The sequence below is a fragment of the Mytilus californianus genome, unplaced genomic scaffold (assembly GCF_021869535.1).
Source record: "Mytilus californianus isolate M0D057914Y unplaced genomic scaffold, xbMytCali1.0.p SCAF_2, whole genome shotgun sequence".
NCBI lineage: Eukaryota > Metazoa > Mollusca > Bivalvia > Mytilida > Mytilidae > Mytilus > Mytilus californianus.
In genome coordinates this window covers 26269050-26285501 of record NW_026262668.1, presented here as the reverse complement: position 1 = coordinate 26285501, position 16452 = coordinate 26269050, and the positions used below count along the sequence as shown (strand labels likewise).

At 30.8% G+C, this 16452-nt stretch overlaps 1 protein-coding gene across 1 annotated transcript in view; it reads left to right on the top strand.

Moving 5' to 3' along the window:
- The window catches only part of LOC127729586 (endoplasmic reticulum transmembrane helix translocase-like), a 50294-nt gene extending 35426 nt beyond the window's left edge, over window positions 1-14868 (top strand). Inside the window, exons 17-26 of the mRNA XM_052237402.1 lie at window positions 242-334; window positions 2832-2928; window positions 3350-3414; window positions 6143-6265; window positions 6901-7018; window positions 7971-8167; window positions 8950-9092; window positions 9745-9856; window positions 11898-12041; window positions 12876-14868. Of these exons, the coding sequence (XP_052093362.1) occupies window positions 242-334; window positions 2832-2928; window positions 3350-3414; window positions 6143-6265; window positions 6901-7018; window positions 7971-8167; window positions 8950-9092; window positions 9745-9856; window positions 11898-12041; window positions 12876-12983 (1200 nt within the window). The 3' untranslated portion in view covers window positions 12984-14868. The remainder of the gene's footprint in view (window positions 1-241; window positions 335-2831; window positions 2929-3349; window positions 3415-6142; window positions 6266-6900; window positions 7019-7970; window positions 8168-8949; window positions 9093-9744; window positions 9857-11897; window positions 12042-12875) is intronic.
- The last annotated feature ends 1584 nt before the right edge of the window (window positions 14869-16452 follow it).

The window sequence follows — 16452 nt, the reverse complement described above, 5'->3', positions numbered from 1 at the left end:
TTCTGAAACTTTACAGGAATGCTAGTTCTATTATACTTTTCACTTTAAATTCTGAAACTTTACAGGAATACTAGTTCTATAATAGTTTTCAAGTTTAGTTCTGAAAAAAAATTTGTTCAGTTGTTTTAGAATGTACATTGATGTATTCTTCAGACCATCATACATCTTACATAAGGTTAAGAAAATTAGAATTATATACTAATTATTTAGGTTTAACATATTTTATTTATCTTTTCCATAGGCAATCACCTATTTACAAACTGAGGATCCCAAATTGATGAAGATATTGTTGCCAAATGTTCGAGTGTTTGCCAGAGTTGCTCCCAAACAAAAGGTGATGTATTTGAAAGATTATCAAGAATTGTTATTTTTAATCAGAATAGATCAGTATACATTATAATTAGAACTGTTCGATTAAACCCAAATATATCCAGATTGTAAACAATGTGGAAGTTTGGATATCAGAAAGCCTTTACGTATAGCTGGTTTTAAGGACAATTTGATGTATTGGGCCAACAAAATATGCGTGTGTTTGGGTTCCCTTTCTTATGATTATAAGCTTAAAGTCATTATGTTATTGTATTTTTATTATACCCCCACTTTAAAAAGTGGTTGTATACTGTTTTACCTGTGTCTGTCCGTCCATCCATCTATCTGTCTGTCAGTCCAGACAATAACTTGTGGAACGGTGTGGATGGTTAGGATTTGCTTTGGGGGGTTATGGCTCAAACCGTTTAGGAATTAGGGGCAAAAAAGGGGGAAAAACAAGGGTGTCCTGGTTAATGGACATATACTTTAGTACAATACATAATATAAAGCAGTGTAAGGGAGGTAATTCAAATACTTCATTTGAATTACCTCCCTTACACTGCTATTAAATTATGTTTAAAGTAATGGTTAATGAACAATTAAGACAATTTAAAAGCAGTGTAAGGGAGGTAATCCAAATACGTTTTGATTACCTCCCTTACACTGCTTTTAAATTATGTTTAAAGAAATGTAAATTTATAAAGGAAGACCAGTAAAAGTATCTGCAAACGTTGCATCTTTTTTTTTTTTTACAAAAAATCCATATGAAAGATTTGACACCATATTTTAAATTCTATTATAAAATAGATTAAGTTAGCACTATGGTAAATTTAAATGGGTAATTATGGTTGCAAGCTCCATTGTAAATTTGAATTGAGATTATGACCATATCTTGAGGGAAATACGCAACAGCATAGTGTATTGCACAAAAGAAAAAAAAAGGGGGGGGGGGGGGTAATTTTTTTTTTTGTGAAAGATTTGACACCATATTTTAAATTCTATTATAAAATAGATTAAGTTAGCACTATGGTAAATTTGAATGGGTAATTATGGTTGCAAACTGCATTGGAAATTTGAATTGAGATTATGACCATATCTTGAGGGAAACACGCAACAGCAAAGTATATTGCACGAAAGCAAAAAATTGATTATAAATTCAAATCATATAACCAATTCTAAGTTCTTTGACTACAGTTATTCTGTGTCAGAAACCTTTTATGTGTCAAATATTTAATAACAATCCAAATTCAGCGCGAATATTGCGTCCATTTTTGCCCCAACTGTTCAGGGTTGGACCTCTGCGGTTGTATCCAGCTGCGCTCAGCGAAGCATTTTATTTTGTTCTGTTATCACAATACTGAAAGTATTGTGTTTTCACAGTGACAATTTTCCAGTGTTATACCTGCATCTTTAACAGAAGACATTGGCATTTACAATATGTCAGTGAAAAAATGACAATGATTAATACGATAAAGATTGATTCTGTCATATAATTTGATTAAATAAGTTTGCGGTTACAACAATTGATACAAATATGTTAGGTTTAGAGCACAAAATAAGGGGAGGTACACAGTTATAAGCACCAACCTTTTACTTTACTGTAAATTCAAATATTAATTCGAGGTTTTTATTAATATGAATAATGCAAATCATTTAGTATTGCAAAAATAAGAACTTGCATTCTGATATCTGATTAAGTATCTTTATGTAGCTTTTCCTAAAATCACAATAATTAAACTTGCATTTTTGTTCATTCTTCAAAAGTTACAATAATAAATGCACACAATAATTTCTGAATTTACAGTATCTTGATTATTAGTGGTCCTAGAGAATTCAAGGACCCATTTAATCATACATAAGATATATATATGCTACCCTGTGAAGGTAACTTTGAAACAAGGATAATGTTGATGTAGACAGACCAAAAGACTATGATAGGAAATTTTTTGTGAATACGAAATATTTAAATGGGGTACATGTCCATTATTTTAAGTATGGTTTGATGTATCCCATTAATTTTGCGACACATTTTCATAATTCTGATGTTTAGATTTAATTCATGTTGTTTTTGTAGATTTTGATGATAAACTTAAATAGAAATCAAAGAAAGTTGTTGTTCTATATTTGTGACAGCAGATCTGAAGTATATTATAAAATCTATATTTTACACAAAAATACTCCAAACAAATATTGTTGATGATACATAAAAAGGATAACAGGAATTGCCAAAATTATTGGACAGCACAACAGACCACAACAACCATTAATACCTTACTCCTCAGAAAAAACTGACATTCAATTGACAAACAACAACAAACACATGGTCCAGCTAGCTCAGTGCAGGCATAAACTGTGGTAGGGTTTAACCAGTTTAAGTACACACAAACCTTAGCATTTTAAAAATAATGTAGGTGCCCTGACATGTGCACTTGGAGGTATATTTTGGTGTTTACCAAGGATATTATTAGTAAACCAAATCAATAGATATACACAATTACAATGTATATATCTCTTGTTTACAGGAAGTTGTCATAACAACTTTAAAAAGTTTGGGTTTTACAACACTCATGTGTGGAGATGGTACAAATGATGTAGGTGCCCTGAAACATGCACATGTAGGTAAGTCTTAAACAGATGATGTAGGTGCCCTGAAATATGGATTTGTATGTAAGTTGAGCACAAACTATGTTTTAATCAAAATGACCGAAATTGTGTGAAAAAATTTCAGGATCCTTGCTGTTGATGCCCTGAAATATAGACTTTTAGGCAGGCTTGATGTATATAGCTATTTGTATATATGAAGATAACCTATCTGTAAAGTCTATTTTAAATTTTTTTTGATTTTTATATCTGTTGACTTTAATATTACAATGTTTATTAAACAGAAAGATACTTGTAAATATTGTCTTATAGTTGAAACCACAAATATTTGAAACATATCAAATATAATTTTCAAGATGCCATGACAATTGTGATCTTAAAAATGAAGATTCCTTTTGCAAGTTTTTTTTTATTACTATGGTGATTTGTTTTGTTATAGGTGTTGCATTATTAGCAAATGCCCCAGAAAAGTTACCAGAGAAGAAGAAAAGGAAGTCAGAGGAGGTAATTTACTGTGTCAAAACATTATTGTTTAAATTTTGCATCATTATTAAGATTGTATTGTTTATTTTAAGTCATTACATTGGTTGCAATGAAATACTGTGATTTTACAATTGAATAAAAACCGATAATTTCACATGTGAAATAAATCCAATAATTTCAGTCATCCGACTTCATACAACAATGGGTGTTGTCAAGACTTTGTCGATAACGTTGCATCAAAACTTATATTTTATTCCCAATAAAAAGTCATTGGTCAATGCTATAAAAAGAATAGCTAATCAAAGAATTCAAATAAAAAAAATATTCAGCTCAAGACCAAACAACACTGATAATTTACTCGTGCACTATGATTTAGTTCAATCACTTGTTGAAAATTTTCCTATATTTGAATTCTTTGATTGGTTTTAACTATCAGTTCTATAACTATTTCCAATTTCCAATACTGAAATTTTTTTGTGATATACACAATGGAAAGGATATTGCATTTTAAGTCCTGACACAAAATCACTACACACATTTGACCAAAAGTACAGGATCATGGCTTTTAAGCAATTTGAAAAGGGATATTTGATTTTGCCAAATGCTTATTTGTTTAAGCATGCAAAATATATGTTTGAATATTACACAATCTATTCTTATAATGAATTTATTTATGCTTTCTTTTTACAATTACATTTTCATATTTAATAGTGAATTACAAAATGTTATTTCACTTTGTTATTAATTTTATATGTTGATAATAATAATAGCAATTCTTGGTTCAGTTATAGTTTTTATACGGCCTCAAAAATTTTTGCGGTCGTATATTGGTATGACGTTGGCGTCGTCGTCGTCCGGCATCGTCCTGCGTCGTCCAAGACACAATGGTTTTTCGCACTCTAACTTTAGTTTAAGTCAATGGATCTCTTTGAAATTTTACCATAAGGTTCAATACCACAAAAGGAAGGTTAGGATTGATTTTGGGGGTTATGGTACCAACAGTTAAGGAATTAGGGGCCAAAAATAAGCGTTTTTGTAACTTCCAGACATAACTTGTGTGTTAGTGTATGGATCTCTCTGACATTGTACCACAAGGTTCCATATCACAAAGGGAATGCTGGGATTGATTTTGGGGATAATTGCCTCAAAATATTAGGAACTAGGGGCCAAAAAAGGGGCAAAAAACAAGCATTTTTCTAGTTTCATGACAATAACTTGTGTGAAAGTGTATGGATCTTTCTGAAATTGTACTACAAGGTTCCATATCACAAAGGGAAAGCTGGAATTGAGTTTGGGGGTAATTGCCCAAAACGTTTAGGAATTGGGGGCCAAAAAGGGGCCAAAAAACACATTTTTCTAGTTTCCAGACAATAACTTGTGTTCAAGTGTATGGATCTCTCTGAAATTGTACTGCAAGGTGCTATACCACAAAGGGAAGGCTGGGATTGAGTTTGGGGGTGATGAATCATAAGGGGGTTCAAAAAATTTGAGGGGAGGGTTTTTTTTTTTTTTTCTTTTTTTTCTTTTTTTCCTTTTTTTTTTCTTTTAAAATTTTCCATTTTAAGTTGGTTATTTCTGATTTATATTTAAAAGCAAATAATAATGATATGGTAGGAGATACACACCAAACAGGATGTGTAAATTATTATATAATAAGTATTATGCAATAGCAAGAAATTTTCAATTGCACAGTATTGCACAATAGCAAGAAATCTTCAATTGCACAGTATTGCGCAATAGCAAGAAATCTTCAATTGCACAGTATTGCGCAATAGCAAGAAATACCCAATAGCACAATATTGCGCAATAGCAAGAAATATTTAATTGCACAGTATTGTGCAAAAGAAGATACTTCGTATAAATTGCTTATTTCTTGACCAATTTCAATGGGGTTTTATTCTTGAATTCTTGGGGTTGTTTAATATGCTGAATCTAACCGTGTATTGAGTTTTTGGATTTTGGGCCCCGTTTTTAAATTGGTCCACATTGAGGTCCAAAGGGTCCAAAATTAAACTTTGTTTGAATTCATCAAAAATTGAATTATTGGGGTTCTTTGATATGCCGAATCTAACCGTGTATTTAGATTCTTAATTTTTGGTTCAGTTTTCAAATTGGTCTACATTAAGGTCCAAAGGGTCCAAAATTAAACTTAGTTTGATTTTAACAAAAATTGAATTCTTAGGGTTCTTTGATATGCTGAATCTAAACATGTACTTAGATTTTTGATTATGGGCCCAGTTTTCAAGTTGGTCCAAATCAGGGTCCAAAATTAAACTTTGTTTGATTTCAACAAAAATTGAATATATGGGGTTCTTTGATATGCTGAATCTAACCATGTATTTAGATTTTTGATTTTTGGGCCCCGTTATCAACTTTGTCCACATTGAGGTCAAAAGGGTCCAAAATTAAACTTTGTTTGATTTCATCAAAAATTGAATTCTTGGGGGTCTTTGATATGCTGAATCTAACCATGTATTTAGATTTTGGATATTGGATCATAATAGGTGAATGTCCAATTTAAAATTTTTAAGTTCTTAGACCACATTCATTCTGTGTCAGAAACCTATGCTGTGTCAAATATTTAATCACAATCCAAATTCAGAGCTGTATCAAGCTTGAATGTTGTGTCCATACTTGCCCCAACTCTTCAGGGTTCGACCTCTGCGGTGGTATCAAGCTGCGCCCTGCAGAGCATTTTATTTTAAACTTTTATGTGTATATGAAATATGGATGTATTTAAATTTTGAAGGATGGTGAAGCCAATCACACAATGAATGACAGAGCTGGACCATCTACAATGAAAGGAAAACCAGGTGGCAGAGTAGCAAAACAGAGAGCAATTGCAAGGGGAGATAACTTGGCTCCAACACAGGTAAAAAAGATCAAAAAAACATCTGTAAAAAAAAATTGGATGTAGCAACATCTATAATATCATGTTAACGATGCTGTGATTCAGTGGTTGTCATTTGTTGCTGTATATCACACATAAATCAGGCGTTGAATTTTCTCGTTTGAATTGTTTTACATTTGTCATTTCGGGGCCTTATAGCTTACTATGCGGTATGGGTTTTGTTCATTGTTGAAGGCTGTACAGTGGCCTATAGTTGTTATAGTCTATGTTCTTTGATCTCTGGTGGAGAGTTGTTTCATTGGCAATGATACCACATCTTCTTATTTTTAGATTAACATTTTTTACTTATTAGGGTAAAATTGTTGCTTTCATCCGACTACATGTATATCATTTATTTCTGAAACAGCCCTTAACATAACTTTGATAAGATTGAAGGATTAACTTTTTTTGCAATTTAAGGGAACAAATAATGGCTTTCATAACCCCCTCTTTTGTATGGGATACTTCTTATAATAAACACAAGTTAAAACCTGTCAGACTGAAATAATTTGTAGACTACTTGGTAACCCCTCTTTGAAAATTTTATGTGATATATTACTGGATTATAACTCTATCTTGCAAAACGATAATGAAATTATGCTTGTTTAATTTAACAGAAAAAGTTGGCTAACATGATGAAAGAATTGGAAGAAGATGAGAAAGCTCAAGTTGTCAAGTTAGGAGATGCTAGCATAGCTTCACCATTCACATCAAAGTTATCAACAACTACATGTGGTAGGTAATAAAGAGAGATGCTAGCATAGCTTCACCATTCACATCTAAATTATCAACAACTACATGTGGTAGGTAATATAAAGAGATGCTAGCATAGCTTCACCATTCACATCTAAATTATCAACAACTACATGTGGTAGGTAATAAAGAGAGATGCTAGCATAGCTTCACCATTCACATCTAAATTATCAACAACTACATGTGGTAGGTAATATAGAGAGATGCTAGCATAGCTTCACCATTTACATCCAAATTATCAACAACTACATGTGGTAGGTAATATAGAGAGATGCTAGCATAGCTTCACCATTCACATCAAAGTTATCAACAACTACATGTGGTAGGTAATATAAAGAGATGCTAGCATAGTTTTACCTCTTTTACATACATGTAGAGTTAACAACAATATCCTGATAATTATGATTTTTATCAACTAAAGTTAGTACTGTTTGAACTCTGAAGAGTTGATGGGGATGTTTAATGGTTGAAATAAACTATTAGAATCTGTTTCTTTACTGAAAAGCAACCCCTAATTTTATAGTTTGACCTTAAGAGACTTAAATTCCCCCCCCCCCCCCCCCCCCCCCCCCCCAAAAAAAATCACAATGCATAAAATTTATAATAATCTAAACAGAAAGTCAACAGGCTTGTAGCAATTTAGAATTTGCCATACGTTGATGGCACTTTTGAATAAAAGGAGACGTGTGGTGCCATGTATGAAAATGAGACAGGAACCCAAATACAAAAAAAAGCCAAAATACATTTAGAGGGCAACTTACAGTCTTCAACAGCTGACAGGTGTAAATACAATATTTCAAGCTCTTAATTGTGCTCAGTTTCCAAAAGCTGTAATAAATTACACAGAATCTATTAAAGACTTATTTTAGGCACACTTGAGTTAATTGACATTTACCCAACATGTATGTGTATATACACAAATGTTTTTTTTCAGTTTGCCATATAATCAAGCAAGGTAGATGTACGTTAGTGACAACATTACAGATGTTTAAGATCCTAGCACTGAATGCATTAGTCTTAGCCTACAGCCAGAGTGTTCTATATTTAGATGGTATAAAATTCAGCGATAGTCAGGCTACCATGCAAGGATTGCTGCTAGCTGGCTGTTTCTTATTTATATCAAGGTCAAAGGTTAGTATATAGTACAAATATCAGTTATAAAAACCCAACCTGGCATTGTTTGTAATTCAATTCACATCGAAGATTTGTATGTGTTATAAGATTCAGCAATAGTCATCTGCTAGTTCAATAGGTTGTTTCCTTTTTATGTCTTGGTCAAAGTTCAGTAACTTTCAAATTGTATAAAACTGATAAATTTTGATATATGATGTACATGTATCATATGGTTTTATTTATTTTTGCAAAACTGATTTTCACTAAGGCCACCTTTTTATAATTATGTTGAAGGTCAGTATAATGACTTTAATTAGTTGTGTATGTACGAATACCGGAATTTTAATTAACTTTTATATGACATCTCTACAACTACAGTCTTCAAAAATTAAAACCTTAAGCATATATTAACTATTATGCAAAAAATTAATCACTTAATTTTCATTTTCATTTTCATCGTATATCAGGTTATTTTCATGTCAGTATAAACAAAAAGAAGATGTGGTATGATTGACAATGAGACAACTCTCCACCAGAGACTATCTGGAGTAGAAGTTAGGTCTTGTTCATGGTTGGGGCCTTAGAAGGAACAGTTAAATCTTTGCCATGTTCACAGTTTGTATTTCATTGCTTTGAACAATAGATTTAAATGGACATTGAAATGTTTGGGCAGAGTAAATCTTGTGGTAAAATGGTTATCACTAACTAAGGAATAAACACACAAAAATTTCCTAATATAACTGGTACATTTCTTTAATATTTGAATACTTGGTAAGAATGTTAATATATTTATTTTTCAGCCATTGAAGACATTATCAAAGGAGAGACCTTTACCAAATATATTTAATTTCTACACACTTTTGACAGTGTTATTACAGTTTGCAGTACATTTTACATGTTTAGTATATTTAGTACAGGGAGCAAAAGCCCTGACACCACCAAGGTAACATTAATTGTGCCATTATTTAAAAATACATATAAGAAAAATAGTATGAAAATAAAGCAATGTAATATTATTGCACATGAGACCACTATCTTTCAGAGACTAAAGGACATGGATTTAAGCAACTATTGGTCACTGTACATCAATGATAAAAAACTATAGTGTATAGTAAGCTAAAAAAAAACTGGCATTTCAAAAGGTGGAATAATTCAAACACAAAAACCAAAGGCCTGATATTTGATAAAACAAAAAAAAAACAACAATCAAATCTGGCGAGCAGCAACAATCGACAATCCCTGGCTCTCGACTTGGCACTGGCAAACAAAGAATTATGTGGTGTTAATCATGTTTGTTCAGCACTTAACTGTCCCCTAATCTGGAACAGTGGTGTAACATAAGAGCAACCTAAGGCTTTGACTTGTTAGATCAAAGAAAGAAGCATCAAACACTAATTTTGGAATTAGGTTGCAAAATATTGTCTACTTGCTTCTTAGTTTGACTTGGTGTTGATGTTTTTTGTGAAATCAAGATGCTTATAATTTGATATTTGATAGCTATTTACTTTTGTGAATTGTCTTACAGTAATGGCTTCATGCTATAGAGTTAGATGCATATAATTAAATTAAATTGTTTTTTATTTTTGTTTTGACAGTGAAGATGAATTTGTAGATTTAGAAAGGAAATTTTCTCCTAGTATATTAAATACAACAGTATATATTATATCTATGGCATTACAAGTGTCCACATTTGCTGTTAATTATAGGGTAAGTAAAAAGTAAAAATAAAAGGAGACCATCACCACACTTGATACAGTTGAACCTTTTCATGTCAAAGTAGTCATCTGAGGTCATGAGTTTTATTTACCAGTTCCATTAGTACACTTTGTTTTGTTAGCTGAGTACGTTTGATCTTGAAAACATGTAATATTCCAATCCATCTCAATTGATAATATATTTAAAAATAAATCTTTTAAACGGAAACTAATTAACAAAAATAATGATACATATATGTTTGAAAATTTCCCAATAATGATTTTCCTTTCCAGATAGAGCACCCCATTTTGCTGCCAAGTGGTGAAATTCAGTGTATAGTTTTGAAATCACTTTAAAATATTAATTTTAATTCTAATGATTCTTTCTTCTTTTATCAACCTTTAGTTTGTTCTGTTATTATCTTGGAGGTAAAATGTGTTAAACAAATCTTTAAAGGTGTTGACAAACAAAGACATGCCATTCTGATTTTTAGAAAAACATATTAATTGACATGTTATTATTTAAGGTCACTCATTTGGATGTACATTGATAATAACATCTGATTGAATAGTTGACATAACATTTTAAACTTGAAATCATGTACTGTGAATTCATTATTATGCCTCGAATACCAATTTACGTGGATTTCATTGGTATAAGTGAACCACAAATTGTAAAGTTTTATAAATATAATTCGAATATAATATGACAACCTATATATCGTCAACCAGTATAATCACAGTATATCTACTTTTAGAACAAACTCAGTAATACACAAAATTGGCTGTTCCGTGTTACGCCTACCTTATGTATATGACCAGGTAAACTCAAATTGCGACAGAAAAAACCCACGTTTTAGGTAGGCCAAGCTTCAAATACAATACTGTTATCTCAATTCTAATACAAAATAAACAAATCATTTTATTACAGTAATTATTTTGATGTTAAATTTCATAAAAGGAAAATTCAGAGAAATGATGTTAGTGTCTTTGGCAATTAACAAGATGACGTCATATGTATGCTTCTGGCTTCATATGTAAACACAGACTGTTATCAGGCTTCTTGTAGGCCTCAAAATGTATTAAATTTGATAAAAAGAACAATTTTAGGTGAAAATGTGATTTTTAAAAATTATTATTGAGTAAGATAATATTTTTAATATTATTAGACTTTCTAGTAAAATGGAACAGCCAAAGCAGTATCGTGTGTATAGGGCTATCATGGTTGACAAAATTACTGTATTTGTCCTATTAGAATCAAAATAATTCATGGCAGCTGTAGATTTTTGTATTTTACCACTCGCTATTGCTCGGAATAAAATAATTGAATATAAATGCCCAACTCATGGTTAAATGAAAACAAATCTACAGCTGCCATCAATTATCTTAAATTTTCTATAGGCGTGTATGCAGACTTTGGCTAAACCATGAAATCAAATATCCATGAAAATAACAATTTTTCCTCAATCCTCGAAAATTGAAACCAACGAAAATATATGAGTCTGTAGAATTGCTTTCCTTCAAAATAGCAAATGAGACATCATCAAAAGAAAACCAAGTTATTGTTGATTTATTATTATTCATTGGGGTTCTGATTTTCATGGATTTCACAAGTTTTTTTTTATGAATTTGATTTTAGTTAGAATGAAATAAGGATACTATTTAGGTACCATCAAATATTAAATACTGCAAATTCAGAAATTATTGTGTGCATTTATTATTGCAATTGGATAAAAATGCGAGATTAATTATTGCGATTTCAGGTAAATCTGCTTAAAGATATATGTATTATATATCAGAATGAGAGTTCACATTATTGCAATACTCACTCAGTTGCATTATTTGCATTAATAAAAACCTGGCAATAATTTCTGAATTTACAGTACCGGAATAGATTACACATATTTGCATATCATAGTATCAAACATTAATACATGTATACCATTTTAAGTTCCTTACATAAACGGGTATTTGCAGAATTCATGGAAAGCAATAGAAACAAATGATAATTAAATAAAATTTTATAAGTGGAAGCATTTGTATTTATTTTACAGGGGCAACCATTCATGGAAAGTCTAACAGAAAACAAACCATTATTATATAGTCTTGTATTTTCTGGAGGAGCAATTACAGCCTTGGCGAGTGGTACTGTTCCAGAACTTACAGAACAATTTGAACTAGTCGAATTACCAACAGAGGTAAGTCAGGATAAAGATATTTTGAGCTTATCATTTAAAAATTGTTAGAAAATTAGGGTAAAGATATTTCCCAAAACCGAGCCATTTTATAATATATATAAGTCAGATTAAGATGTCTGTCAGAGACCAGTTTCATTTAGTATAAAGGTTAGAAATTGACTGTAGTAAGTAACCATTGCAAAAACACCAGGGATTCATTGACAGTTTGATGGTTATTATAATCAAAAAGATCATCATTTAAGTGCCAATTTGCCTAAGAATCAGGCAGTGGTGAAAGCATGACAAACAAAAACCCGATCAAGTAAACATTAATTTTAAGTTCAAAATGTATAATGGTGCAATAACATAACATTCGTTTCCTTTTCCTGATCTAGGAATTCAAGATATAATTTGGTTGAAATGCACTAGAAATTAACAATTAAGGGGAGCTAACTGCGTAATTTCCTATTATTCTAACCAAAAGTTATCTGTGGATTTCTCGAATTATCAGACACTCAGAAACGGAAGACCTACTATTTCTTACTCAGGATGAGGGTAACTTCAAAATAGGATGGTTAGGTCGGTGGGTTTTTTCTGCCATGTTTTGAAATTCTGTTAAATTGCCTGATTCTTACAAAGACTGGCACTTAAAAACAAACTAAACAAATCACATGTTCTATAAAATATACACCACATACTTGTTACCTTCAAAGTAGCTATAGTATAAGCTGTGTTTTTTTTATTATTCTCTTGTTTTTCTAAGTTTTTGTGATGTGTGGGATTTATCAACTACAAACCATATGTTTATAAACAGTCTTTGGTATCAAATGACATGGTATACATTTTCTTTTACAGTTTAGAAATACAGTTTTACAGATATTAGCAGCTGACATTCTAGGATCCTTCCTTATAGACAGAATAATGCGATTCTTGTTTGGAAAGGGACATCTACGATCAACTTGAGATTTGTTCAGTGTAGTCAATGGTGCTTGCTCAAAAAAAATGAATTACTTGGAAATTCATATTCTGTTGACAAAACCTCTTGACAGTTATAGTATACATATAAAAAAAAATACCATCATGGAATTGCAATATTAAAATGAAATATTTTATACATTTTTTGTGGAGAAGACACTATACTTTTTTTCTATTTTGATTATTGCTCGTTTATAAAAACCATTCAGCCTGCCAGCTTGCAAGAGATGGGTGTCATGTTGAAAAAACTTGAAACCAAAAAAATAAGTACAGCAGATTTCTATTATATTGTTGTACAGTTTGTTGGATTAATTTTTGTGGATTTTGTTGAAATACAGGAAGCATTTAGTTACAAAAAATATTATTTACAAAAGATAGACATTTTTGTCCTGAAAACCATGAAATCAAGTTTTCAAGAAAGCACAATACGCTCGATCCACAAAAATTGGTTCTCTACGAAAAATAACTCAATATTTTATTGTCTCTTTGGACTTTAATACTATAAAAAGATACTACGTACATAAATTTCCTTAGTGCCTGTAACTTATTAAAATGCTGCAATATTCATTTTTAGCAAAACCATTTTCATTGCTCATTATTTTTGCACCACTTGCCCCCATACTTTTTAATGTACCAGTATATTTTAAACAAATTGAAAGTTCTTAAGTAGTAAAAACCTCTTGAAATCTCCCACAAATTAAATTTAAAAAAAATTATTATAAATCTATCAAATAATATCCTTCACAAGACAGTCTGTCAGATGACAGTATTTATACCTTTCCATTGTGTTTAACATACATGCTTTAGGGCTTCACACTTCTTGTATTTAATGCAAAATTGCTATACTGCAAAATTGGCCTCCTTTTTAGATCTTATGAAATATTTAGATATGTGCCAAGGCTTTACCTAAAAGATATTTTGATACAAGTTATATTAATAAGATGTTGATGTGGGTAAAATCTCTTTTTGGGTAAGCCTTGGCTCAATTAGCTTAATTTTATCAAAGCTATGTATACAATAACAATTTAAGGTAAAATATGTTAATTTCTTTATGACATCACTGATCTTTCTTTATTTATAAAGTTTCCCATTTTAAATAAATGTTTGTTATTTTAAATAAAACTAATACAATTTGAAAAAAATGAAGAATTTTACATTTTTTTAATTTCAGACGCTTGATAATGGCTCTTATCATACCTACTTCTCTATAAGATGAATATTTCTAAAGTTTATGATAACATTTGTTTGGATAATACACTGAGGGCTTTTCAAATAATTATGTGGTCAATTATATATATAGTCACCATACTTTAATCCAAATGGTTTATATATATTATAAGTAAACAAATTTTAGGACCTTTGGCGAAAAACAGCATAAATTTGAATAACTACCAAAACTGATGATTAGTGTATTTTTTCTGAAGTTCAAGTTTTAGCCAAAGTTTTCTCAAGAGATAACAATTTTTTTACTGGATGACTGAAAAAAAAAAATGGTTATAGATTGTTTAATATTAATTTTTTTTATTCTTCATTCCAAACCCCTTACAACTATAATGATTTGCTTACCTTATTAATCCTTTGATTGCAAAACAGTTTTTTTTTTACTGAGTCACCAGAAATGATACATATACTTATTTGTTTTAACTGACAGAAATGCTTTTTTTTATATTTTCATAACGAAAATATATAAATACAAGTACATCATACAAATTTGCCTGTAACTTTTCTGTCAAGAGTGGGAGAAATGGTATCATTTATTATTGCCTGATAACATATTTTTAAAAATCGTAATGTATTGTTTATGAATTTATTTATTGTATTGTCAACAATGTATAATTTCATATTGAAATCTCAAAATAAAACCAGAAGTATACACTGTCTTGTTATTTAAAGGTATGAGATTGCTGTCTGTTCCCCCATGGCTATATTGCCTGGGAATATAGGTCAATAGATAGTTCTCAGATGATGAGTTATTTCCCTTTGCTGCCATGTTAGAGAGCAAATAGGTTGATTTTCTTTTTTGACTAGCCTAATTAAACAAGGAAGATTGATAAAGATCCTTAGTAGATTATAGTGATGAATTATACAATGCTTATACAAATAAAAATTGTCCAACAACTTCTACTAAGGTCTAGCAATCAGTATTACAAGTTTTAAATTTGGTTGATTTATGATGGCAAAGGGAAATAACTCCAACTTATATTATGGAAATATCAAGTGTCCATAACCATCAATTGTTCAGTTTTATGGACTAGATCTTTTAATTTTTAGACTTGCTCCTGCGGTGTTCAGATCTGTAGTGTCTAATATTTTGATATGGTTTTCAAAATAAAGAAGAGACTCCAAGGATCCTGCATAAAATTAAAATCACATGGAATTTTTGCATAAATTGATTCAGTGCAATATTAGAGAATATTTCCTCTAGTTTCTTGCAAAAAAGCACAAAAATGGAAAAAAATATAATTCAGGGGCAATAATTCCTATACATAGTCAGCTGATGTTTCAACCATATTGACATATTTGTAGATCTTATTGTGCTGATTATTTTGGTCTATAGGTTTTCTCTCTTTGTTCTGCAAAAAAATACACCTAAAAATTGGTAAAAACTATCAACTACAGTTTCTGCAAAAAAAAAAAACCCCACTTAAATGGGTAAAAAACCGTTATGTATTTCAAGTGCAATAATTTGCAATAGGAGAGGAATGATGATTTTAGTCAATAGACTTACTTGTTACTTGTAGATCTTCTGATCAAATTAGCAATTTTCTGTTTTTTTTTATATCGACTATAGTTTCTAGATAATACACAAATATGGGTAAAAATCCTTCAATGGCAATAACTCTTACAGGGGTTAAACTGATAATTTCGGCTTTGTCGACTTATTTGAAGATCTTGTTCTGTTGATCATTTTTGCTACATGTATGTACGGTTTCTATCTACTATTGCTTCCGTGAAAAAAACACAAAATCCTCATTCAAAGGCAATAACTATTTTCAAAGAGTCTCTAACATTTAGGCCATGTGTACTTATCAGTAGATCTTGCTATGCTGGTTATTTTTGCTTTTTACAAACTCTACCTAGCTTTGGGCCAGGTGAGTTAAAAAGACAGTTTAACCACTTATCTTAGACAAAGAAAGACTATAAATATATTTTTCCTGTAGAGAAAATAGAACCATTAGTATAGATCTGAAATCAACACTAAATTCCCAAAATGACTATAAATACAAAAATAGAACAAAAGGCATTCACTGAAAAGGCTCTAGACTTAAGACGGGCATGATGACGAAAATTTGCCTTGTACAACGATGAGTGCTGTAAAATTTCAATCTATTGGCAAACAGGAATGACTGAAAAGCAAATGTAAAATTTGCTTACATGTACAAATTTATTGTATGCCGACACCTTATTAAGATTCTGTCTGTCATATGTCCATTGTCCTTGACATTATTTTCATGGG